This window comes from Cinclus cinclus, chromosome 22, assembly GCF_963662255.1.
Source record: "Cinclus cinclus chromosome 22, bCinCin1.1, whole genome shotgun sequence".
In the NCBI taxonomy this organism is placed as follows: Eukaryota; Metazoa; Chordata; class Aves; order Passeriformes; family Cinclidae; genus Cinclus; species Cinclus cinclus.
The window spans coordinates 5,145,924-5,167,564 of record NC_085067.1 but is presented as its reverse complement, the minus strand read 5'-3'; the positions used below and the strand labels follow the sequence as shown (position 1 = coordinate 5,167,564).

Here is a 21,641-nt window from a genome sequence, read left to right as displayed (position 1 = left end):
TGGTGCAGGGCAGAGGCTTGGGTGGGGAGCAGGGATGTTATCCCCTGGCAAAAGGAGCATCCCACAGGAATTCTTGGCATCATCCCTCCTCCAAGTTAATCCCTCTCCCCATTCCCCAGCGAGGTTCAAACCTTGCCAGCACGAGCTGGGCTGGATTTTAAGCTGATTTGAAAGCTGATTTTGAAGCTGATTCCTTTTCCAAACAAGGTCTTGGGCTCAGTCCCACCAGGGTGTGTGTCAGTCAGCTCCAATTATTTCCTGATAGACTGGGATCAGGAGCAGGGAAAAGCTTTTGTTTGGAGCCCTTGACAGGGCAGCAGCAAAGTCCCTTCTCCTGCACACGAGTTTGGGCCAGACCTGGGGAGGAATTGCAGAAATTTGGGTAAAAAAACTAAAAAATGAGGGTTCCTAAAGCACAGAGTTTGTGTCTCAACCATGGGAATGAGATGTGCAGAAGGAAGGAGCCCATGCTGTGCCTTAGGAGGGCTCTGAAATGGGAATTTTATTTCTCACTGGGGTTTTTATCTACAGAGTTGATGTGTACAGTAATCATGTGCTCCTAATCATGTATTAAACCCCCAAAAATAAAAGTGTGCCAGGACCTGCAGGGCTTGGGAGCTGAGCTTGTGAATAAAAAAGGGCTGAAAGGGCTGGGGTGGTTGTGGAAGGATGTGGATGTTGATGTGGAGAAAGGGTGAAAATATTCCTTGTGCTGTTCGTGCATCTTTCCTCAGATCCCCTGCACCACCATGGATGGGCTGAACTCCTTTGGGCTCAATCCTTCAGGAATTGGTTTGATGGGAAGTTCAGGTTTGAGCTTCCCTTGGCCATCTGCAGGTCTGGGAGCTGCTTGAGGAAAAAAAAAACAAAAAAACCCCCCTCATATTAAGAAGGCAAAATGACCATGGCAAATCTGAACCAGCAAAAAAAAAAAAAAATTTTTTTTAACTTTTTTTTTTTCTTTTTGGCTTCTCCACATTGGTCTTGTGAATCATTTCACTTCTCCAGAAGCTCAGCTGAGATAAGGCTGGAGACAGCTTGAATTGTCTCTTCCAGGGTTATTTTGGGGGCAATTTGCAGCACAAAATGTCAGCAAATATCCTTCCCCCTCACGATTTTAGAGCATTGTTTCCTTTTCAACACCAGTTTTAACAGGGAGGGCTCAGAGCTGGAAACCCCCACTCATCCCTGAGGGTGGATCTGCTATTTCAGGGGCTGCTGCAATGCTTAAAAATAATAATCATTAAAAAAAAAATAAAAAGAAAGACATGAAAAGCTGTTTGCACCTGGCAGCTCACTGTGGGTAAAAATAAAAATAAAAATAAAAATAAAAATATAAGGAGGTGTCAAAATCCCTGGTGTTTTCCTCTCACATGGGGCTGGTGCTTTCACAGCCAGGAAGGTGTTGCTGGCAGTGTTGCCTTCCCAAAATGTTTTGAGGCTCTGATGAAGGAATTGCCTGTTTTTCCAAGGTTTCCAGTGGGAAACATGAGATAAAATCATGTCTTGCTTAATTTTCTCAGTGTTAATTGAACAGGCTGAGCCTCTCAGGGCTCATCCATACCTGGGGCAGGTTCTTGCCACAGGGTCTGCAGTGGGAATGCCTGAATAATGAAAATTCGTGGGATTAAAACCCTGATTTTGGGTTCAGCATGGTGGTGAACGAGGCGTTGAAAAGTAAGAGCTGAGATGTGCTCCTACAAACCCAGATTTCCTGGGAATCAGAGGCTAGGGTGGGAAGTGGCTCCTGCTCCCCAGGGCTTTCCATGCCCCGTGTCCTGCTGGGATCCCTGGATCTGGAGTTTTAACCTGGGATCCCCTGCCCTCGGTGCAGAATTATCAGGGGAAAATCAGCTGGAAAATCAGTTTATGATGAATGGGAATCACCATGATATGTCTGTGAATGAACCCTCCCCTGTTTATGTCAAGGCTTCACTCTTAGAGCAGAGTCAAAACCCACAAACCCTGACTGGTATTTCTGTCCCAGCCACCTGCAGAGATGTCCTGAGTTTGTGGTTGTTGTGTTTTGTTTTTTTTTTTATTTTATTTCTATTTTTTTACCCTGCTGTAATTGTTTCCCTGTACACCCCCAAGTGATTTGTCAAAATCCCAATTGCTCCCTGGTAATTTAATATTTATGATGTCTTTATAAGGCTGGTCCTGCTCCACTGATGTGGAGGTGAGGGGGGGAATAAATTGCATAAATTTCATAAATTAGGCTGCAAAACCTGAGCTCTCAGGGGGGATGTGAGGGCAGCAATAATTGGCAGAGAAGAGGCAGCACCTTCCTCAGCATTCCTGCCTGGATTTTCCCAAAAAATCCTGAGCCATCCCTGTGGCTGAACAACCCAGGCTGACTTTATTGTAGGGTTCACTCTTTAATGCCTGTGTCTTCCCTAATGATGCAGCAGTTTAATAAAACCAGGCAGACAGCACAAATCGTCACATCTTGGATCTTTTCTCATCATTATTGATCTTTCAGTCAGGTTCATCTCTGCCTGTGACCTTTCAGAGAGCAAGAGAGGCACTGCAGGATGGGAGGTTTGAATTATTGCAGATCGTGTGTATGAAAATCCTGAAACATGACTAAGCAGTCTGGATAGTAATGATTTTATTATTTTATTTTATTTTATTTTATTTTTTTTTAAATTTAATTTAATTTAATTTAATTTTAAATTTTATTTTAGGACCCAACATTTCTAGACCCAAATCCTTAGAACCTTTCAGAGCTCAAGTTTTCCAAGCCAGCATCCCTTGGGGTGGAAATCTGAGTCAAAATTGAGAAGACACCGTGCTTCTTCATGTTTTTATTTTTCCTAACAATTAAATGTTGTGAGATTTTTGTGAGATTTTCTCTTCCCAAGACTCCATCAGCTCACAGAGCAGTTTTTGGTGGTAACGAATGATTAACGAAATTTAATCAATCTCTGCCAAAATTTTAGTGCTGGAAGCTGTTGCGTGGTGTCAAATGGTAACAGTGGAATAATAACAATGCCACAATAATAACATTAGTGGCAAAATAATAATAATGATAATGATAATAATAATGATATTGATAATGATAATAATGATAATGATAATCCTGCAGAATCTGAGCAATCAGAGAGGTTTTTTCCCCCTTTTTAAGGCATTTTTAGGGTGGTCCCTTAAGGCTTCCCAGCTGGAGCCACTCCGGGCTCGGAGCATCCCGTGGATGTGATGGCAATGCTGCAGAGCCCTCACCCTGGTCCTTTCCATGTTTTTTGCAGGAAGGGGACTCCCTGGGAGCCATGGAGAAGCTCTGCAGACAGCTCACCTACCACCTGAGCCCCCACTCCCAGTGGAGACGCCAGGGCATCATGAAGAGGAAACCTCAGTCCTGGTGAGTCCCTGCTTGGGCCACTGTCCCCAGGATGGCTTTGCCACCTCTCAGGGCCACCACGGGGCTGGGCACAGTGGGAAGGGATTTTTGTCATGATGGTTTTGGCAAATGTTGGAGCTGCTCGCAGCGACAGGAGGAATAAATCCAGCGGGATGAAGGGAAGAGAGCTGGGGTGTCCCAACCTCCAGAATCCTCCTTCCTCTCCAGCCTCAGCAGCATTCCCCCATTTATGGTTCCTTCATGCTCCCCCAGAGGTGTTTTCCTCTATTTCCATCTTCCTCTCCCTGCTGCAGAGGAGAGCAGCACTTCAGTGCCCAGGGAGGAGGAATGGTCTGGAAAACCTGAGCCATCCATCCTGCAAACATCCCTTGTCTCCCAAACTGCTCCAAGAGCTCCTAATTAGCTGGTAATTAATGTACAGGCACGTGGTTTACACAGAAGGAATTTTGTTGTTGAAAATAGGGAAAAAAATAACACAAATCCCCTCCTCATTCAGCTCCTCAGCAGAGCATTCCCATCTGGTGTCGTCCTGGATCCACAGAGCTGAGAAACCTGGGGATGAGGCTGATGGGATTTAGTATTTTTGCTTAAGGAAGCAAGAAAGAGAAATGAAGCTGCAACATGGGAGAGTCAGGATTTATAGCCAGGTGATGGCTCATGGTCCCAGGAGAGTTTTGGTAGTAATGGAGCTGTAGTGGGAATTAATCCTGTAAAAAAAAAAAAAAAAAAAAAAAAATTAATTCCCAAATAAAAAACGCGGGGATAGGTAAGGAGAGAGGAGGAACGTGGTCACAGGAGGAAAAAAAAAAAAGACACAAGGAAATAAAGGATTGAGTGGCCAAATAGGATTAGGAGCACATCTCCCAAGGATCTGACTCATCATCCTTTACAAAGTGCTGTCCTGAGAGACCAAAACGGGGAGAAATGTATTTCATTAGTAGCGTTACCCACATTTTTGGTGGTTTTTAAGGTGTATTGATGGCTAAAAATTGCAGTCCCCAATAAAGCAGCAGAAACTGGGCAGTGTTGGAGCTCCCAGGCTGTGTAGGAGCTGTAATGACCCAGCAGCTAATTAACCTCGTTTCCTCTTAATTATAGAAGAAAACGCTCACCCCTCGTGGCCCCATCAGGGCATTGTTCTAGGAGCCCTTTACAGCCCCAAAACCAGGCGAAATCCTTGAAAATGGGGGAAAAAAAATCGAGTCCTGCTTTGTTCCCCTTTGTCTTTAATGACCAATCCCTGTCCTTAATCCCCAGCCCGGGATGAGCAGCGGTGTGCAAGGATTTATCTGCAACCTTTCCTTGGAGCAGCCGGCAAACAGCTGAGGTTTTCCAGGGCTTTAGGAGCAGGGGTGAGGTTTTGGGATGAGGTTTTGGGATGAGGTTTTGGCTGTCAGCGAGCCCTGACCACATGGAAGTGACCTCAGGTCTGTCAGCGTGGGATTCCGGCTGCTGATTCTGCCCCAGCCAGGCTTTGGAGGGTGGGATTTTCCTGGATTTCTGGTTTGGATGCTCTTTTAGCAGGTGGTTGTGAGTTGAAGGAAGGTGGAAGGTGAAGTCAGTCTTTTGCTAAGTCTAGATGCCATAAAACAGGGATTTTATAGAGAGCATCCTGCTCTGGGCTGGGGTTTCCAAGTGTCCTGTGCCCAAGGGAATCGTGAGCTCCCATTCCCAGCTGCTGGCATTGCCCTGACTCAGCCCTGCTGCCAGGTGTTGCAGGAACATCCCAATACCACAGATCCACCTTTTCGTGTGTGTGTGTTCCATGGAAAATCGCTTTCCTTCATCCCACACCCACCATACCCACTGCAGGTGAGGATGGGAAGCAGAGCAGCAGCAGGAGGAGGAGGAGGAGGAGGAGGAGGAAGATGGAGCTGATTTTTTGGCCAGGCAGAAGGGGAGGTTGTGCTTCCTAATCCAAACTCCTCCCAGGCTGGGTGTGCTCCTGAAATCCAGGCAGACATTCCCAGCCCTGGCACCACAGCACCCAAAACTCTGCCAAATAACCTTATTTTTTTGGCACATTATAAATTTGTCTGGTTCTCCCTCGCTGTCTCCACACCTCCCTCAGAATACATTAAACATTCAGGGATGGAAATCAGGGAAAGCCAACAGCAGCAGGATGAAGTCAGCCTGCTAAAGTCATTTCCCTGTGCCTGGCTCTTCCTGGGGACACGATTCCAGCCCATGGTTAGACCAGTGAGTGTGGAATTTGCTGCTGGGATCTCCCTGTTCCTGGGATCTCCCTCCCTGTTCCTGGGATCTCCCTCCCTGTTCCTGGGATCTCCATCCCTTCTCCTGGGATCTCCATCCCTCTCCTGGGATCTCCATCCCTTCTCCTGGTAGGAACAAGCCAGGAATGCAGCAGGGAGGATGGGCCAGCGGATACCAGCTGAAGGAATATCAAATATTCACCTTGTAACTCCTAATTTACATCAGATAAACTTTTATTTTATCATTATTATTTTATTTTTATTTTTTTGTACACAATTCCTGTTAATTCCCCTGCACGAAGCAGGGGAAGAATTTAGGGTGAAGCAGCTCACTTTAAATGAAATTAAATGGAGTCAATCTGGACCTAAATGCATGGAATTTTTTAAACTCTGCTGCTGTTCTGCAATAAGCAGAGAAACCCCCAAAATGAAGCCTGAGCCTCATACTGGGGGTGTCCTTGCCAGGCTGAGCCAACGTGGCACTTTCTGCACTAACCTCATTTTATTTTGTTTCACAGCTCCCAGCCCTCACTCATGGAAATCCCCCAGTGCTGGCACATGAAAAAAGTCAGGAGCTGATTTATTTTTTTTTTCTCACTTCTCCTGGGTTCTCCAGGTGGTTTTCCTGAGCTCCTCACTTTTTTTTCTTTGCCACTTGTCCTTTCTGCTGATGACACCTGGGACTCAGCCTGAACTCCTTTCACCCTCTGATGTAAAATCATCAGAAATCACCTTGACAATAGCAGGAAAATTAATAATTTGGGACAGCTTTTGGAAATGTGGAGGCTCTGTGAGGCTGTGGCAGATTTAACCCCTGGTTACCTGAAGGCTGGATGTTCTCCATGGCATTTGGCATCCAGGGGCAGAGACCTGTTAGAACAGAAAGTGTTTGGATTTAGTGATGAATTTTCAGAGGTTGAGCAGCCTTATTTTGATGGCAGGAATGATCTTTTACCATCCCACTCCTGATTTCATCGGGGGCACAAAATATTTCTGTCCTGCAGGAATGCTGCGTGCTGAGCTTTCATGTTGGCACTGCCTGCTTGCATTGCTTTACAAAGGGAAAAAAAAAAAGTAATTTAAAAATGAGTTTTCGTGGTGGGAGAAGCCCTTTGAAAAAGAAAAAAATAAAAAATAAAAAAAAAAAAAAAAAAAAACAGAAAGGGAATGTTTGTGGCTGGAAATCCTCCTCAGCTGGTGGGCGAGCGAGAGAAGCTGGAGCTCCTGCAACAAAGGATCCCTTGAGAGCATCCAGCACAAATCCAGGCAGTGGGAGGAGGCTGGAGCAGGACTGTGCAGGGTCTCCTGGCCGTTGAAATCCCATTTCTCTGTGTGTGTGTGTGTGAGCTGGAGCTGCTGCAGGAGAGCAGGAATGTGGGAGCTGCAGCCTTTGGGATGTGCGTGTGGGTGATCCCCTCACCCCGTGTCCATGGGATGTCATTCCACGGATATTCCAGGGAGCAGAGAGCACAGAGAGGGTGCTACAAATGCTCAGAACTCTGTGATTTGGGGTGGTGGTGGAGTTCCCCACCTTTTGCAGTGGAAAACATGCAATTCCCAAACCTCTCTGCTCTTTCCAGCATGAGCTGAGGCTCTGGGTGTGGAGAAAAGCCAAGCTCGGTTCCCGGTGGTTTTCCAGGTTGGGAAGAGGGGTTGGGAAGCCATGGGATGCTCAGCCCTGGCTTAGAGCTGGGCGAGAGCCAGAGTTGCTCCTGGCCAGGGTGGCTCTGCTGGGTTTTGCTGGGTCACATCACCACAGCCAAGGGCTGCACCCTGCGTGCTCCCTGAGCCCAAAAATCCTTGTCCTCAGGAGGGGAATTCCCAGTTTGGTGGCTCAGTTCATTCCCAGGATGGGCACTAAACTCCAGCTCCTGTCTGCCCCTGCCTGGTGGTTGTTTAAAGAACTGTCCCCACTCTGTTCCTGCAGCACAGAAAGATTTGTGCTTAATTACTCTCTTATTCCTGTTAATTGCCCCGAGAGCCACCTCTGAGCTTGTCCTACACTACTTTTGTGATTGAGGGCTGGAAATTCGGATTTAATCTCTGTCTGCTCCTGAAATGGAGCTTTTAAATCCCAGCCTGGCCAAGGCAGATGAGGCTTTTCTCTGGAAATATTGAATGGCCACCAAAAACGTCCTGCAAGGTGTGGCTGTCCCTTGTCACCAGCTTGGCTGTGCTGGAGGGACTCCCCAGGCAGCAGAGTTGTTTGCTGGAATGGGAAATCCCTTTGGATAACTGGGAATGGGGAGGGGTAACCACAGGCACTGAGTAATTCTTTCTGATAAATGTCTTAATGTGATGGGAAGGCCTGGAATGACACAGAAATGAGCTAAGATTTTTGGGAGAGAGAACAGGAAAGCTTTGGGAGACACGTTTGGTTTGGTAGGGTTCACACAGGGCTCAGCCACCCTAATAAATTGGGAATATTTTCTGTGCTTTGGCAGAAATATTTGGGAATTTGTGGTGCTGAAGAGCAGAAGGGGGCTGGTCCCAGCAGGGCTGGTGGGATTTGGCTCTTCCACACACAGAAAATGAGGAGCTTTGTTGGGGTTCAGGGCACACAGGGAGGAAAAAAAACAAAGGAACTTTTTGAGGTACCAGTAAGGAGTTGGGAGAAACAGTTGGATGTAATTTTATCCCAGGAATGCCCTTTTCATCACCTCCATGGCCATGGGGCATTTCCTCCATCTGCCAGTCTAGACTTTTTATAGCTGCTCAAGATGTGACCTTTCTCTTTCTCTTATGGCTGGGCTGGGAGCAATCCCTGATTTGCCCTGTCAGTCGTTCTGTTCCCAGTGCTCCTGCACCCGTGCTGCTCTGGGCTGCTGCCCCTGGAGTTGATTCCCTCTGGCACACACCTGGCTGCAGGCACAGTCCCTGCTGTGTCCCTGCTCTCCGATGGGCTGGGTGACTTCCAAACTGCTCCTTTGCTCTCTGGAATATCTGTTTTCCAACATATTCCAAGATATCTGGGAGGGCGGGAGCAGCGTTTGGGGCTGGTCCTTTGCATGTGCCTGGCTGGGATTTGGGATTTTTTTTTTTTTTTTTTTTTTTTTTTTTTTTTTTTTTTTTTTTGTGGAATCCTGGCGGATGGGTTTGAGTGGGGTGGGCAGGTTAAACCTGGGGTTAAATGTGCCCAAGCTGTTCCCACATAAAAGGCAAAGCCCCAACCCTCTGAAGCTGGGATGCAGCTCCCTGGAGCTGCTTGTTATGTAGAAATTCCAATGAATCTCTTCTCCAAAAATGCTGTTGAATGTGCAAACATCCCCTCTGGCAGCCCCAGGGTTTTGTGACCCTGCAAAAACCTTGGTGAAATGTTTTATCCTGGTGGGAATGGGGTGTGATGTTGGAGGGGAGAGGAGGAACAGGCCAGCAATCACCCAGCACAGGCTGAGTGGGAAGAAGGGAAGGATTCCATCCAGCTGGAAATGGATGTCTTGAATGAGAGAGGAATCAAGAAAAAAAGAAAAAAAAAAAAAGAGCTGTATTATTTTAAAGTTGATAATGTACAGCACTAAGAGGCTTTGGTGTTAAATAATTCTCTTTTCAGGCCAGTGGGATGTAAATTCAGGGTGTCAGGGTTGCACTTTATCCTTGGATTGGGGAGGGGGTGTCAGGCAGGGAGGGATGGACCTGACAATGCACAGGGATGTCCTGAGCTGCTCCCAGCTCAGCAGCCTGAGTGTGTCAATATTGCAGCAAAACAGAGGCTGAAAACAAGCCCAAGGAATTCCTTTTCCACCCAGTCCTCCCTGCTGGGTGATGCTGAAGGACCCAAAAGCACCAAGAATTCGGGACAAGCCACTAAACACCACGGTTCAGGCTCCAGAGGCTTGGAAGTAAAATGCTGTGATGCTTCTTGTTGAATTGAAAGAGTCAGAGACTTTTGGCATGATGAAAGTGGGGCTAAACTGTGAACAGATGGGATGGGAGGAAAGGTGGAATGCTGCAAATCCGGGGGAGTAAAGATTTGTGAGGGCTGTGGTTGAGGAATAATTCTGCAAATTGTGGCTTGTGGCAATTAAAGGAGCTGCCACCGTTGTGGGATCATTAAGGCTGGAAAAACATTCTGAGATCAAGTCCACCACTAAGCCAAGATCCCCACATCTATTTAATGTCTCCAGGTATCCTTTAAATAACTGCAAAGAGTTCTTGCTCACGATATTCTGGGGAAATCTGATTTTTCCTGTGTCGGTTGGAGTGGGAGCTGGAGGATCTGCCCCCTTCTTCCTGGAAAAACTGAGCAACCCACACCAAGCAGGTGCTGAAGTCATTCCTTGTCACTGAGAGCTGTTTGGCCAGCAGACCAGCAAGTTTGGGGTGGAAATGAGTTCTTTTTCCAGCTGGGTTTGGCTGGGGGGAGAGGTTATCCCTGCCCGTGGAGAGGCTGCAGCTCCTGGCACAGGAGCTGGCATTACCCAAAACCTGCATTTGAAGCTGCTGGAGCTGAACTGTAAATAATTCATGGACACTGAAATGCCACCCGGGTTGGTGGCACAGGGCTGGCACATGGCAGGGATTTCAGGTTTTCCACTGGCTCCAGGTGTAAAATGAGCCCTTGCCCTGCTCCTTGTCTGGGCTGCCCCAGAATTGAAAACAATTGACCCCAAACTGCAAAGCACCATTCCCCCACACTGATGAACATTGACCCTGACAAAGGCTTGCATTGCTTTTGCTGCTCCTGCCAGCCAGAAATGCTGGAAAATAAAGCAGAAACAACCTGAGGCTGGGATGGGGTGATTTAGAGCAGCAGGACACCCCTCCACACTGACTTTTCCCTCACATTTTGCTGCAGCTTTATAAACTTCAGGTTTTTAAGGTTTCAAGCTACCCTCATCCTCCTCTTTCCTCTCTCCTCCTGCAGCTGAATCGAGGAATAACGTGGTGATTTTCCTCCCTTCCCACCTCCTTGCACTTGGGTGTTTGTGCCTCCTTAAATGTGTCTTTTAGTCCGGTGCTTAATTAGAAAAGGCCTTTGATGGTGAAAAGTGTGAGGTTTTTAATTTTTTCTTTTTTTAATAATTACTCCTCTGCTTCTGGGCAGAGTGGAAATGAGATTTTTCCATGGACACATGGTGGGGATTATTTAAATCCATCCCCACCACTCGGGCTGCAGAGCCAGGAACCAAGCGGTAGAAATTGTTATTAAACGAGGAATCAGCTGGGAAAATAATTCATCTCCCCAGCCTGGAAACCATCCAGACACTCTGTGATGATTTGTCTTGTCTCAAACAGACACTGACTCCTTTATTTTTTTGGTGCTGAGGGGCAATTTGGTGCCTGGATGCTGCTCCATGGGGGAAATCACTGCCCAGCAGTGATACCCATTTTATCCCTAGCCAGCCCAGCCTGGGCTGTATTTCCCAATTAAGACAATCAAGCTGGATGATGAAGCTTTGATAGGAGCTCTTTACATTGATTTGATTTCTCCAGCCCTTCCAGGTGGTGAGTGAAGGTGTTTAAGTGAGCTCATCCATCCCTTGGACTCGGTGAATTCCCACCCCCCGCTCTCTTTGGCTGGAAATTTTGGCTTTAAAATTTAAAACACTGGAGATGGGGATGGCTGCAGGGGGGTTGTGTCATCACCAGGGGTTTCTGTTTGTCCCCATGGGTGGCACAAACTGAGCTCAGCCCTTTCCACTCTGACCCTTCATCCTCACTCATCCCCCAGCTCCAGGGAGATGAGATGGAGAAAAGAAACCACCCTAAAAAAAAACAAGAAAAAACACAAAAAAACAAAACAAAACAAAAAAAGCAACAAAACACCCTCTGGAGCATCTGAAGCACAGAAGGTTCTTTTGCATCTCAAAAGGGTTTTTTGGCACCTCCAGGAAAAGTCCAAAGCCCCTGGACACATTTGGGTTTTGCCAGGCTGTGTTTTGACACATCCCAGAGTCAAACAGCCCCAAGGCTTATTCCTTTTGTCCAGGAATGGTGGCAATATGTTCTTCCAGGTGTTTTACTCTCCCCTTGTCCAGATTAGCGCCAGACTGGGGAGCTGGGGGTATTTTTGGGGGATGAATCCAGCCTCGTGTGCTCTGGGGAATGAGGATTATCCCAGAAATGCCCATCTGGAGCCAGTCCTCTCCTGCATCCCCTGCTTTAATCAGCTGGGTCACGCTGGGCCCCCAAATGGAGCTCGTTATCCCAAAGATTATGAGCTGGAGACTTCAGGGGGGGAAAAAAAAAAAATAAAAGTGTGTGTTGACATAATATGGACAAATCACCTGGGAAGATTTGTTGCTGGGCTGATCTTTCCAGCACTGCTCCAGCTCGGAGCACAGTGACACAAACCCTCATCACGGGTGGGTGCAGAGAAAAAGGCAAAATATTTCCATTTGGAAGGCCTGTGTGTTGGAGCAGAGAAACCAAACAGGCAGCCAGGGAAAATCCAGGGAAGGTTTTTGTGGTTTTGCTGCTTGTCCAGCAGAATTTGCCGTGCTGTGGGGACTGGGGGAGCTGGGCAGTGTTTGCTCAGAGCAGAGCAGCACATCCCTGCTCTGTTATCCCCCCTTGGCAGCAGCTCCACCTCTGCTCCCTGCTCTGGTTTCATCTCTGGGGGCAGCTGGAGGCTGAAATCCCCCCCCGTCAGCAGGGAAATAACCTGCCAAAAGCAATGGAGTGCTGGGGGAAGAGGGAGTTTGCTTTGGGCAGCTCGAGCTGTTCCTCCTGGCCTGGGTTTTTCCCTTTGTTTGGCTTTGCAGGAATGGCTGCAGCCGCTTTTTTGCTGCCCCTAGGCTCAGGGAAGGGAGCTTAAAGTGAAATAACTGCACCAAAAAACTGTGCCCACCCAGCAGGAAAAACAACCCACGGGGTGCCAAAAATTCAGCTTCAACCTCTGCTGCAGTTACGGAGGAGAGGGGCGCTGAGAAATCCTCTCAATGGAACAGAAGATGAAAAGCCACCTCCAAAAAAATCCCTTTTTCTTTTGAAGCCAGGGGCAGGGGAGTAGCAGTGGGTCAGGTTGTATCCTGTTATTTCTCACTGGAGGGGAGCTGGGGGTACAATGGTGCCTCTGTTCTGCTGGGCCGAGGGGGACCCAGTGTTTGGTGTTAATGTGAAGCAGATGCATCCCAGGGTTGGAATTTCCAGCACCAGGGCAGGGAGGGTGTGCAGGAGCAGCCCCGCACTGCTCAGGGCTCCTTATCCCGAGGCTGCCAAATCCCAGGGATCCCATCCCAAGCTCTGCCCCTGCAGGGAAGCAGGATGGCCACAGGAGCAGGGATTGCTGGGCAAACTTAACACCTGTGAGTTGAAAACCATGTGGAAAAGAAAAAAAAAAAAAAAAAAGCTTTTGTGGCTCGATGGATGTGGAAATTCTGATTAAAACCTGGGCAAACGTCAGGTGAGAGGCTCCTGGCTCCCTCGCTGTGTCCATCTCCTCTTCCTCTGGCTGTGCAGCTCCTCCAGCACAAATCCCTGCATATTCTTTGGGATGTTCTGTGCTCTGGGGGGGGTTCCTGACACCCTGGATGGTGTTGGAGGTCACCAGCCAGCCCCACATGGGACATCACAGATCCATCCCATGGGTCTCTGTCCCCACAAACCAACTGTGCCCAGCATCAGGAGCTGGAGTTTTCCCTTGGATCCATCCCTGAGCGTGGCAGGATCCCTGTTGGGCTTCACTTTGGACACCAGAGGTGTTGGGATTTTGGTGGGAAGGGCAGGACTTGGCTTGGAATAGGGACCTGCCAAGGATTAGGGGTGAGGAAAAAGGAAAAATAGGGGGTGATAGCAACTGCTGGCTCTGGAAAAATCCCTTCCCAAGGAGGGAGAGGGACAAGCAGGACCCTGGGAGCCGGGCTGGCGTCTGCCTCTCGTGCTCTGGCTCTCATCAGAGCAAGAGGGAACCTCAGCCTGCCTAAACTCTTCCAAATGTGATCTGTGCTCCAATAAAATAAACATTTTAGGGAAAGCCAAGCCCCAGGCACTCATTTTGGCAGCTGATCACTCCCTAATTGCAGGAAGAGCAGTTGGGAGAGGGTGTTTTGGGGGTTTTTTTTGTTTTGTTTTGGTTTTTTTTCTTCGTTTCTTTGGGTTGGTTTCTGATGAGAAAACTGGGCTGGAGGATCAGAGTTGAAACTTCTCTCCCCACATCTCCCCAACCCCCCAAAAAACCCCTGGGCTTTTCCCCTTTGTATGAATGGAATTTAACTTATTTCAAGGAACAGGAAACACAAACAGCCTCTGCTAAGTGTGAACCTCAAACCCTCAGCGAGGGCCTGGATTCAGGGAATTCTCCACAGATTTTTCCTGGATCTTTTTTTTTTTTTTCTTTTGTTGTTGTTGTTGTTTGACAACACCAGGAGCAGATTTGAGGGCTGGGAGAGGATTTTGGTGGGCAGAGGTGAATCAGAGCTGTTGCCTCTCAAGCCTGGGTGTTTCCCCAAAACTCCACGGGCTCTGGAATGGGATGGAGATAATTAGCAGAGATAATTAACACCAGCCCAAATTTCCAGCTGCAAATGGACACGACGTGGCAAAACCTCAGTTTGTGGTGAGGGGACAGAGCAGGAGCAGCCACACACCCTCCCCTCACTTTTGGGGTCACATCCAGCCTGTTTATGGGGTCGTTCCTTCCAAAAATCAAACAAAGCAACAACAAAACCAAAGGGAGAGGCTGGAATTGGGGATTTAAGGAAACCTCCATCCTGCTTTTCCAGAAGAGTGCTGGAGTCCTGGCCAGCACTGCTGTTCTCCATCCCATCCCATCCCATCCCATCCCATCCCATCCCATCCCATCCCATCCCATCCCATCCCATCCCATCCCTCTCCCTTTTCTTTTTCCTCCTCTTCTCTCAGTTCTTAAAACCGTGTTGGCAGCCAGCTGTGTGTTTTTATGAGCAAATGATTGGGAATTTCTTTTCCTGTGGCCTCTTCCCTTCTGACACTGAGGGCTGCAAATGGATTTAAAAGTCCTTTTCCTAACCAGCCCAGCTTCCCCCCTCCCTAGTGAGGAGCTGCTCATGTAAATCCAATATGATTTGGGTATTTTTGTATCTACCCAATCATAAAAGTCCCTTTCCGAGAGCCTTTCCAGCTTTTTTTCCCCCCTCCTGTGTTAGAATTTGAAGAAAATGCTGTTTGTTTCATGGCAAACTCTCATTTATTGTAACACAAATCCTTATTTCGGGCCAATTCTCTTCCAGGGAGTAATTTTCAGAAGCAACGAGCCCAACATGTTGTTTTCCTTTGAATTCCTGATTGTTTTTCTCTGGGCATTTGTGCAAATTGCCTCTCCTGCAAATCCAGGTTCTATCAGCTGCAGCTCCTTATTCCACTGGAGTAGAGTTTGTTGGAAAAATTCCAACTGTTTCTGTATAAAAACAGAGGTTTGGGAGCAAATGGTATCGTAGGGAGGATGATATAAATACATTTTATTTTGGGTAGGATGGGATAAGAAAATGGAGCTCTCCAACAGCAGGAAATTTACTTCTTTTTTTTTTTTCCCCCACTAAATTAGATAGAGTTATAATTATAGCAAAGCATTTTAATGGCTCCCAAATGCCTTTTTTTTTTTAGCATTTTGTTTAGCAGGAAATAAAAACAAATGGGGGGGGGGGGAGGGAAATGCTGGTTCTGAAAAAGAACAAGAACTTTTCCCTTCCCTCCCCATCCCAGTGCTGGAGCTGCATGCAAATGAGCTGCTTAATTGGAGATATTGATCAGGTGGGGAGAACAGAAATCCATTTTTTGAGCAGCTCGTGGCTTTTAAAAGTGTCATCGGGTCCCTTTGCTGAATGGGACACTGGGAGCCTCATCCCACTGTCCCCTTGCTGAATGGCACGGGGACACTGAGGGGCTGGGACAGTGGGGTGGGACAGTGGGGTGGGTGGCATTTCCATGGGATTGTCCAAGAGGTAGGGCTGGGAAAGGTCAGGGAGTGCAGACAGGAGCCCAGAGTGGGTGACACCGCTCTGTGGGGTGACACTGAGAGGTGACACTGCTCTGTGGGGTGACACTGCTCTGTGGGGTGACACTGAGAGGTGACACTGTTCTGTGGGGTGACACTGTTCTGTAGGGTGACACTGAGAGGTGACACTGCTCTGTGGGGTGACACTGAGAGGTGACACTGTTCTGTGGGGTGACAGTTCTGTAGGGTGACACTGTTCTGTAGGGTGACACTGAGAGGTGACACTGCTCTGTGGGGTGACACTGAGAGGTGACACTGTTCTGTGGGGTGACACTGCTCTGTGGGGTGACACTGAGAGGTGACACTGCTCTGTGGGGTGACACTGTTCTGTAGGGTGACACTGAGAGGTGACACTGCTCTGTGGGGTGACACTGTTCTGTGGGGTGACACAGTTCTGTATGGTGACACTGCTCTGTATGGTTACACTGAGAGGTGACACTGTTCTGTGGGGTGACACTGTTCTGTGGGGTGACACTGTTCTGTGAGGTGACATTGCTCTTGTGTGACACTCTAGGGTGCCCCTGCTCTATCAGGTGACACTGTGGGGTGACACTGCTCTATGGGATGTCCCTGCACTTTGGGATGTCCCTGCTCTATGGGATGTCCCTGCTCTGTGGGATGTCCCTGCTCTGTAGGATGTCCCTGCACTTTGGGATGTCCCTGCACTTTGGGATGTCCCTGCTCCCCAGAGGTGTCCCTGCTCTGCAGTGTCTGTCCCTTTGTCCCACGGGCTGAGGTGAAGGTGTTGGGGCTGCTGGGGCTGGCCAGCCCTCCCCCATGGATAACAATTCCTTCTCCTTGCTCTTTGTACCCGGAGCTTTCAGGATCTGCTCCGTGTCTGCCCTGCCGTGGAGGGGCTGGAACAAGGTCCCTGGAAGGTCCCTCCCAGCCCAGACCTCACCATGGATCCATGGATTTGGGAAAGAGCTGAGACCCACAGCTCCTGCTTTTTTCCTTCTGCTGGGAAGGATTTAGGGCTGGAGCCCTTCCTGATGTCAGCAATCCTTCCACGAGCCCTACCGGCTCAGAATTCCCTTTTCCCATCAAACACCTCCAGCTTTTACCTGGCATGGAGGTGGGGCAGGCCTGGAGCTTGGTGTGGAGCCAAGGAAAACTCAGGGATTTGGGGATTTGGGGGTTTGGGACAGCACAGACAGTTCCTGGAGCAGCACAGCAGGTCACTGTGGGGAAATTCAGGGACAATTTTAACATCCTCTCCAGGTTTGCTCTTAAGATGCTGAAAAGTTCCTGTGCTGAATCCAAGGATCAGCCCAAATGTTTGGGGATTTATTTTTTTAAATGCTGTTTAGGCTTGTGATTCCCACAGAGCATTCCCAGCAGGCACAATTATTTTATAATAACAGCCATAATAAAGTTAATTTTGATGTCACATTTCAGGGCTAGAATGAGAAGCTCCAGGCTGAGCAACCTGCCCTTCCCACCCTCCAAATTCCAGCATTTTGCAGGAGGAACAGGCTGGAATTTGGTTAGCACAGAAATGATGTTACAGCAGGGATGTCTGGAGTTTATGACTCGAAAAGTGCAAACCTTGGCAAAACTGGGAAGGCTCTTGGAACAAGAAGAGAGCACAATAATTAATCCCCACTGGTGCTTTCTTAACAGCAAAGACTTAGGAATTTTTAATGAATTTATTGGCAAGCTCAAAAGGGGCTTTAAAGTTTCATATTTTGAAATTTATGTATTTTAAAAATCCTCTTTACCCTGAGAATCTCTAAGGAGGGAAATCTTTCCATGCTGTGGGGAACAGAGGCTTTAAACTTTATAAAGCTCCAAACCTCTGTGACCACAGAGCTGGAGCAGCTCAGGAGCAATCACAGCAGTGCCCACACTGGGTGTGTGTAAAATTCAGTAAAAAAATGAGGATGAGCCAAAAGGAGGAATTTATTCACTCTAAATTTTAGAGAATCTGGCAACTCCACTTCTGGTCACTCCATTTGTGTGAACTGCAGAATTTTTGATTGCTCCTCAAATTCAGTTAGTCCATAGACAATTTTTAAATTTTATTTTTTTTTTAAATCCTACCGTGACTTTGGATGTTCTCAGCCAAAGCAGTGCCCTGTGCACTTGGGACCTCCCACAAAGTCCTTGATCTCAGGGATATCCCATGGCTGGAGGATAATTTGAGCTCCTTTTTCCCCTGAGAATTCAGTCTTTCAGCATCAGGTGTCCTCAGATCCTGCATTAAGAGGGATGAAAAAAGAGCATTTCATTCTCATCTCCTCTGTTTCATTTTATGGATATATTTTATATATATATATATATATATATATATATATATATATATATATATATATATAATATAAAAAATGCAGGATATTCAATATACAATATATTATTATCTGAGTCACATTCCCTCTTTAAGCTAAATAATTGTATTTATTTGTCTTGATTCCTCCTCTGAGGGTGGGAATTCTCAAGCCTTTACTCAAAATTATCCCTGTTTTTGAAGCATTTGTTTCTATTCCTTCCTTTCCCAATTCTCTATTCTAGTGTTTGACTGCCATCATTTGGAGCAGGGATTTTGAAAAAGCACTTTAGTACCAATCCTTGCTACCATCATTATTTCAGGACAAATCTTTCATCTCAGGATTTTACCTTTAGGGTTTTTGGTTTGGTTTGGTTTGGTTTTGGGTTTTTTTGGGGGGTGATTCATTACATCCAATAATGTTTTGCGGAGATTTTTGTAGCAGTTTTCTCACCAGGTGTCTCCATAAATTTCTTGCTGTAATTCCTCACTCTCTGGGGCTGCCTCTTCATTTTCCCTGAGCTGTTCCTTTGCCCTGCAAGGAATTGGGCTTCCAATTTCCCTTCAGCATCCCAATTTCCCTTCAGAACACCACACATGTCACGATTTGTGCAGCGCTTGAGAGCAGTGCCATGAATTTAAACCAGGAGGAAACCCCTTTCTTTTAATTCCCTTTGATCTAAACATCAATATTCCTGTTTATGACAACATTTTCTGATCTGATTCCATGGGAGAGAGCTTTTAGCTCAGCGTGAGCGTGGATAAATCAGCATCCTGCCAACGTGTGAGCTTAGTGAAGGGCTCTATTCCAAATCCTGGTGTTATATTGGGCAAAACCCCAGCTGGGGCGGGGAAAAAAAAATAAAAAAATCAGTGTTTTCCCTATGGAGCAGCCTTGTAAAATGTGAGGATGAAACCAAGTGGTGTAACTGATCCCCCACTAAAGCTCAGAGGGATTTGTTTAATGGTTACAATTTTCCTCCTGAGGTTTGGGGCTGTTCTGTGGCCAACTTTCATGGCAGGGCCCGGAGCTTTTCCAGCTGTTTGTTCACACAAATCCCCCCCTCATTTCCACAGCTGGCTCAGAACAGCCACGGGACTGTTGGGATGAAATCCTGTTTGGGGTTTGTTTGCTTGGTTCCCCAGGGACAGGAGGGCAAAGCCTCCCCCAGAACCAGCCCAGGGTCGCCCTGACCCAAGGATTCAGGAGGATTTTTTTTTTTTTTTTTTTTTTTTTTTTTTTTTTTTTTTTTTTTTTTTTTTTTTTTGCAGTTCAGCAAGGTGAAAAGGCAGTTTGTACAAGAGATTCAATCTGTTCCAGTGGGTATCAGCTAAATCCCTCTCAGGGGGAGCAGGAGAGATTCCCAGTGAGAAATTCCCTTTTCCTGGCTGCCCGCTCCAAGGGAAAAAAAAAAAAGCAAATGTGTAACAACACTGATTGCTGCTGAAAACAAGAAAAAAACAAAACAGAGCTGTCCTGAAGCTGTCCCCATTACCCCCCATTACCTCTTTGTTATCTCCTTAGGTTTGCTTATATAAAGCCACACCAGACATCCCACTATAAATTACAGGGGAAAAAAAATGGATAAAACCAGGATCAACCTCTGGCTGCATTCTAGCCATGCTGTTAAATGGTTATCACTGATTCACAGGGGCACTCTGTGCTTTATTTGGGACTGAGGTGCTGCTTTGGTGCTCAAACACTGCAAGACAAGAGGAATTTGGGGTTTTTTTAGGTGGGTAAAGCTTCTTACTGAGGCATTACCTTGGTCCCACATGAGGCTGCTCCCAAAAAATGGTGTGCTAGGTTGGATGTTAGGAAGAAGTTTTTTTTACTGAAAGAGTGATAAAGTTCTGCAATTGTCTGCCCGAGGGGATGGTGGAGTCACCATCCCAGAGTTGTTTTAAAAAAAAAGATTGCATGTGGCACTCGGTGCCATGGTTTAGTTGAGGTGTTAGGGCTGGGTTGGACTCGATCTTACAGGTCTCTTCTATCCTGGTGGTTGTGTGGCTGTGTGGTTGTGTCAGTCTGTGATTCTGTCATTGTGTCATTCTGTCAGTCTGTGATTCTGTGATTCTGTCATTGTGTGGTTGTGTCAGTCTGTGATTGTGTGATTCTGTGATTTTGTCATTGTGATTTTGTCATTGTGTGGTGTGTGATTGTGCAATTGTGCATGATTGTGTCATTCTGTCATTCTGTCATTCTGCTATTCTGTGATGGTGTGACTGTGTGATTTTTTGTGATTCTGTGATTCTGTTTGTGATTGCGTGATGGTATGATTGTCATTCTGTGACTGTGTGGTTCTTGATTTTGTCATTGTGTCATTCTGTGATTGTGTGTGATTGTGTGATTCTGTGTGTGATTCTGTGTGTGATTCTGTGTGTGATTCTGTCATTCTGTTATTCTGTAATTGTAATTCTGTTATTCTGTGATTGTGTGATGTGTGATTCTGTCATTCTGTGATTTTGTGACTGTATGATTGTCATTCTGTCACTGTGTCCTTCTGTCATCCTGATTGTGTGTGATTTTGTGTGATTCTGTGTGTGATTCTGTGTGTGATTCTGTGTGTGATTCTGTGTGTGATTCTGTCATTCTGTCATTCTGTCACTGTGTCCTTCTGTCATCCTGTGATTGTGTGTGATTTTGTGTGATTCTGTGTGTGATTCTGTCATTCTGTCATTCTGTCACTGTGTCCTTCTGTCATCCTGTGATTGTGTGTGATTTTGTGTGATTCTGTGTGTGATTCTGTGTGTTATTCTGTCATTCTGTCATTCTGTCACTGCGTCCTCCTGTTCATTAATTGTGTCCCTCTGTCCTTAACCCCCTGTCCTCACCTCCCCCCGCAGCCTGAAGGCCGTGCTGATGGGGAAACCCCAGGACAACACCGTGGACTTGTCAGGCATCCCGCTGACCCTGAAGGACCTGGAGAGGGTCACGTCGTACCTGGAGCACAGCTCGGAGCACATCGACACGGTGGAGCTGTGTTTCACAGAGCTCACGGACGAGATGCTGCTGCAGCTGCTGCCCGCGCTCTGCTGCCTGCCCCGTCTCACCACGCTGGCCCTCAATGGCAACCGCCTCACCAAGGCCATCCTCAGGGACCTCACCGAGACCCTCAAGGACCCCAAGAAGTTCCCCAGCGTCACCTGGATCGATCTGGGTAACAACGTGGATATCTTCTCCTTGCCCCAACCCTTCTTGGTCAGCCTGAAGAGGCGCTGCCCCAAGCAGGGCAATTTGCCGACCATCCTGGAGTTTGGGGAGGGTCAGGTCAGCGATTTGGAGGGGCAGGAGGGGATGGGGGACAGCCAGGAGGACCTGAGGGCTGGGCCAGGCCAGGCTGGCAGCACGGACTGGGAGCAGACAGACGGAACAGCCGAGGCCGGGGAGCTCCCTGGCTCAGAGCAAGGTGCCACGCCACAGACATGATGTCCAGCCCTTGGGTGGGCACCTTGAGCAAGGATGACTTAAAAACCTCAGAGCTGGGGGGGTCTGTTCCCACTCCTGGATGCTCCAGGAGCCCCAGCTGCCGCCTTCCCCCTGTGCCACAAATGTCAGTGATTTTCTTCTCGAAGAACACGTAAAAGTGGTCACGTCGAGTGTTTGTATTTTCTAAAAGCTGGCCAGGTGTTTTGAAGCATTAGTGGTGTGCTGTGCTTTTGGCTCTCTCAGAAATGCATCTCCAAGGGGCTGCAAAACCTCAGAAGGGCAGGAAAAGGGAGCAGGGAAGTGCCCAGGCTGTGCAGGAAAGAGCTCCCTTTCCTCAGTGCTGGATCTCAGCTGCTCCCCACACGATGGACAGAGAGCAGCTACCCCAAAGGGACCTGCCTGGGATAAACCTTCAATCCTTCCCACTCCTGACTTCAGGAATCACTGGCGAGAGCTGT

General features: G+C 47.5%; 1 protein-coding gene across 1 annotated transcript in view; it reads left to right on the top strand.

Moving 5' to 3' along the window:
* Positions 1–21,183, top strand: part of LRRC75A (leucine rich repeat containing 75A) — a 59,561-nt gene extending 38,378 nt beyond the window's left edge. The window contains exons 3-4 of the mRNA XM_062506940.1: positions 3,249–3,361; positions 20,601–21,183. Coding sequence (XP_062362924.1) covers positions 3,249–3,361; positions 20,601–21,183 — 696 coding nt within the window. The remainder of the gene's footprint in view (positions 1–3,248; positions 3,362–20,600) is intronic.
* Positions 21,184–21,641: the final 458 nt, after the last annotated feature.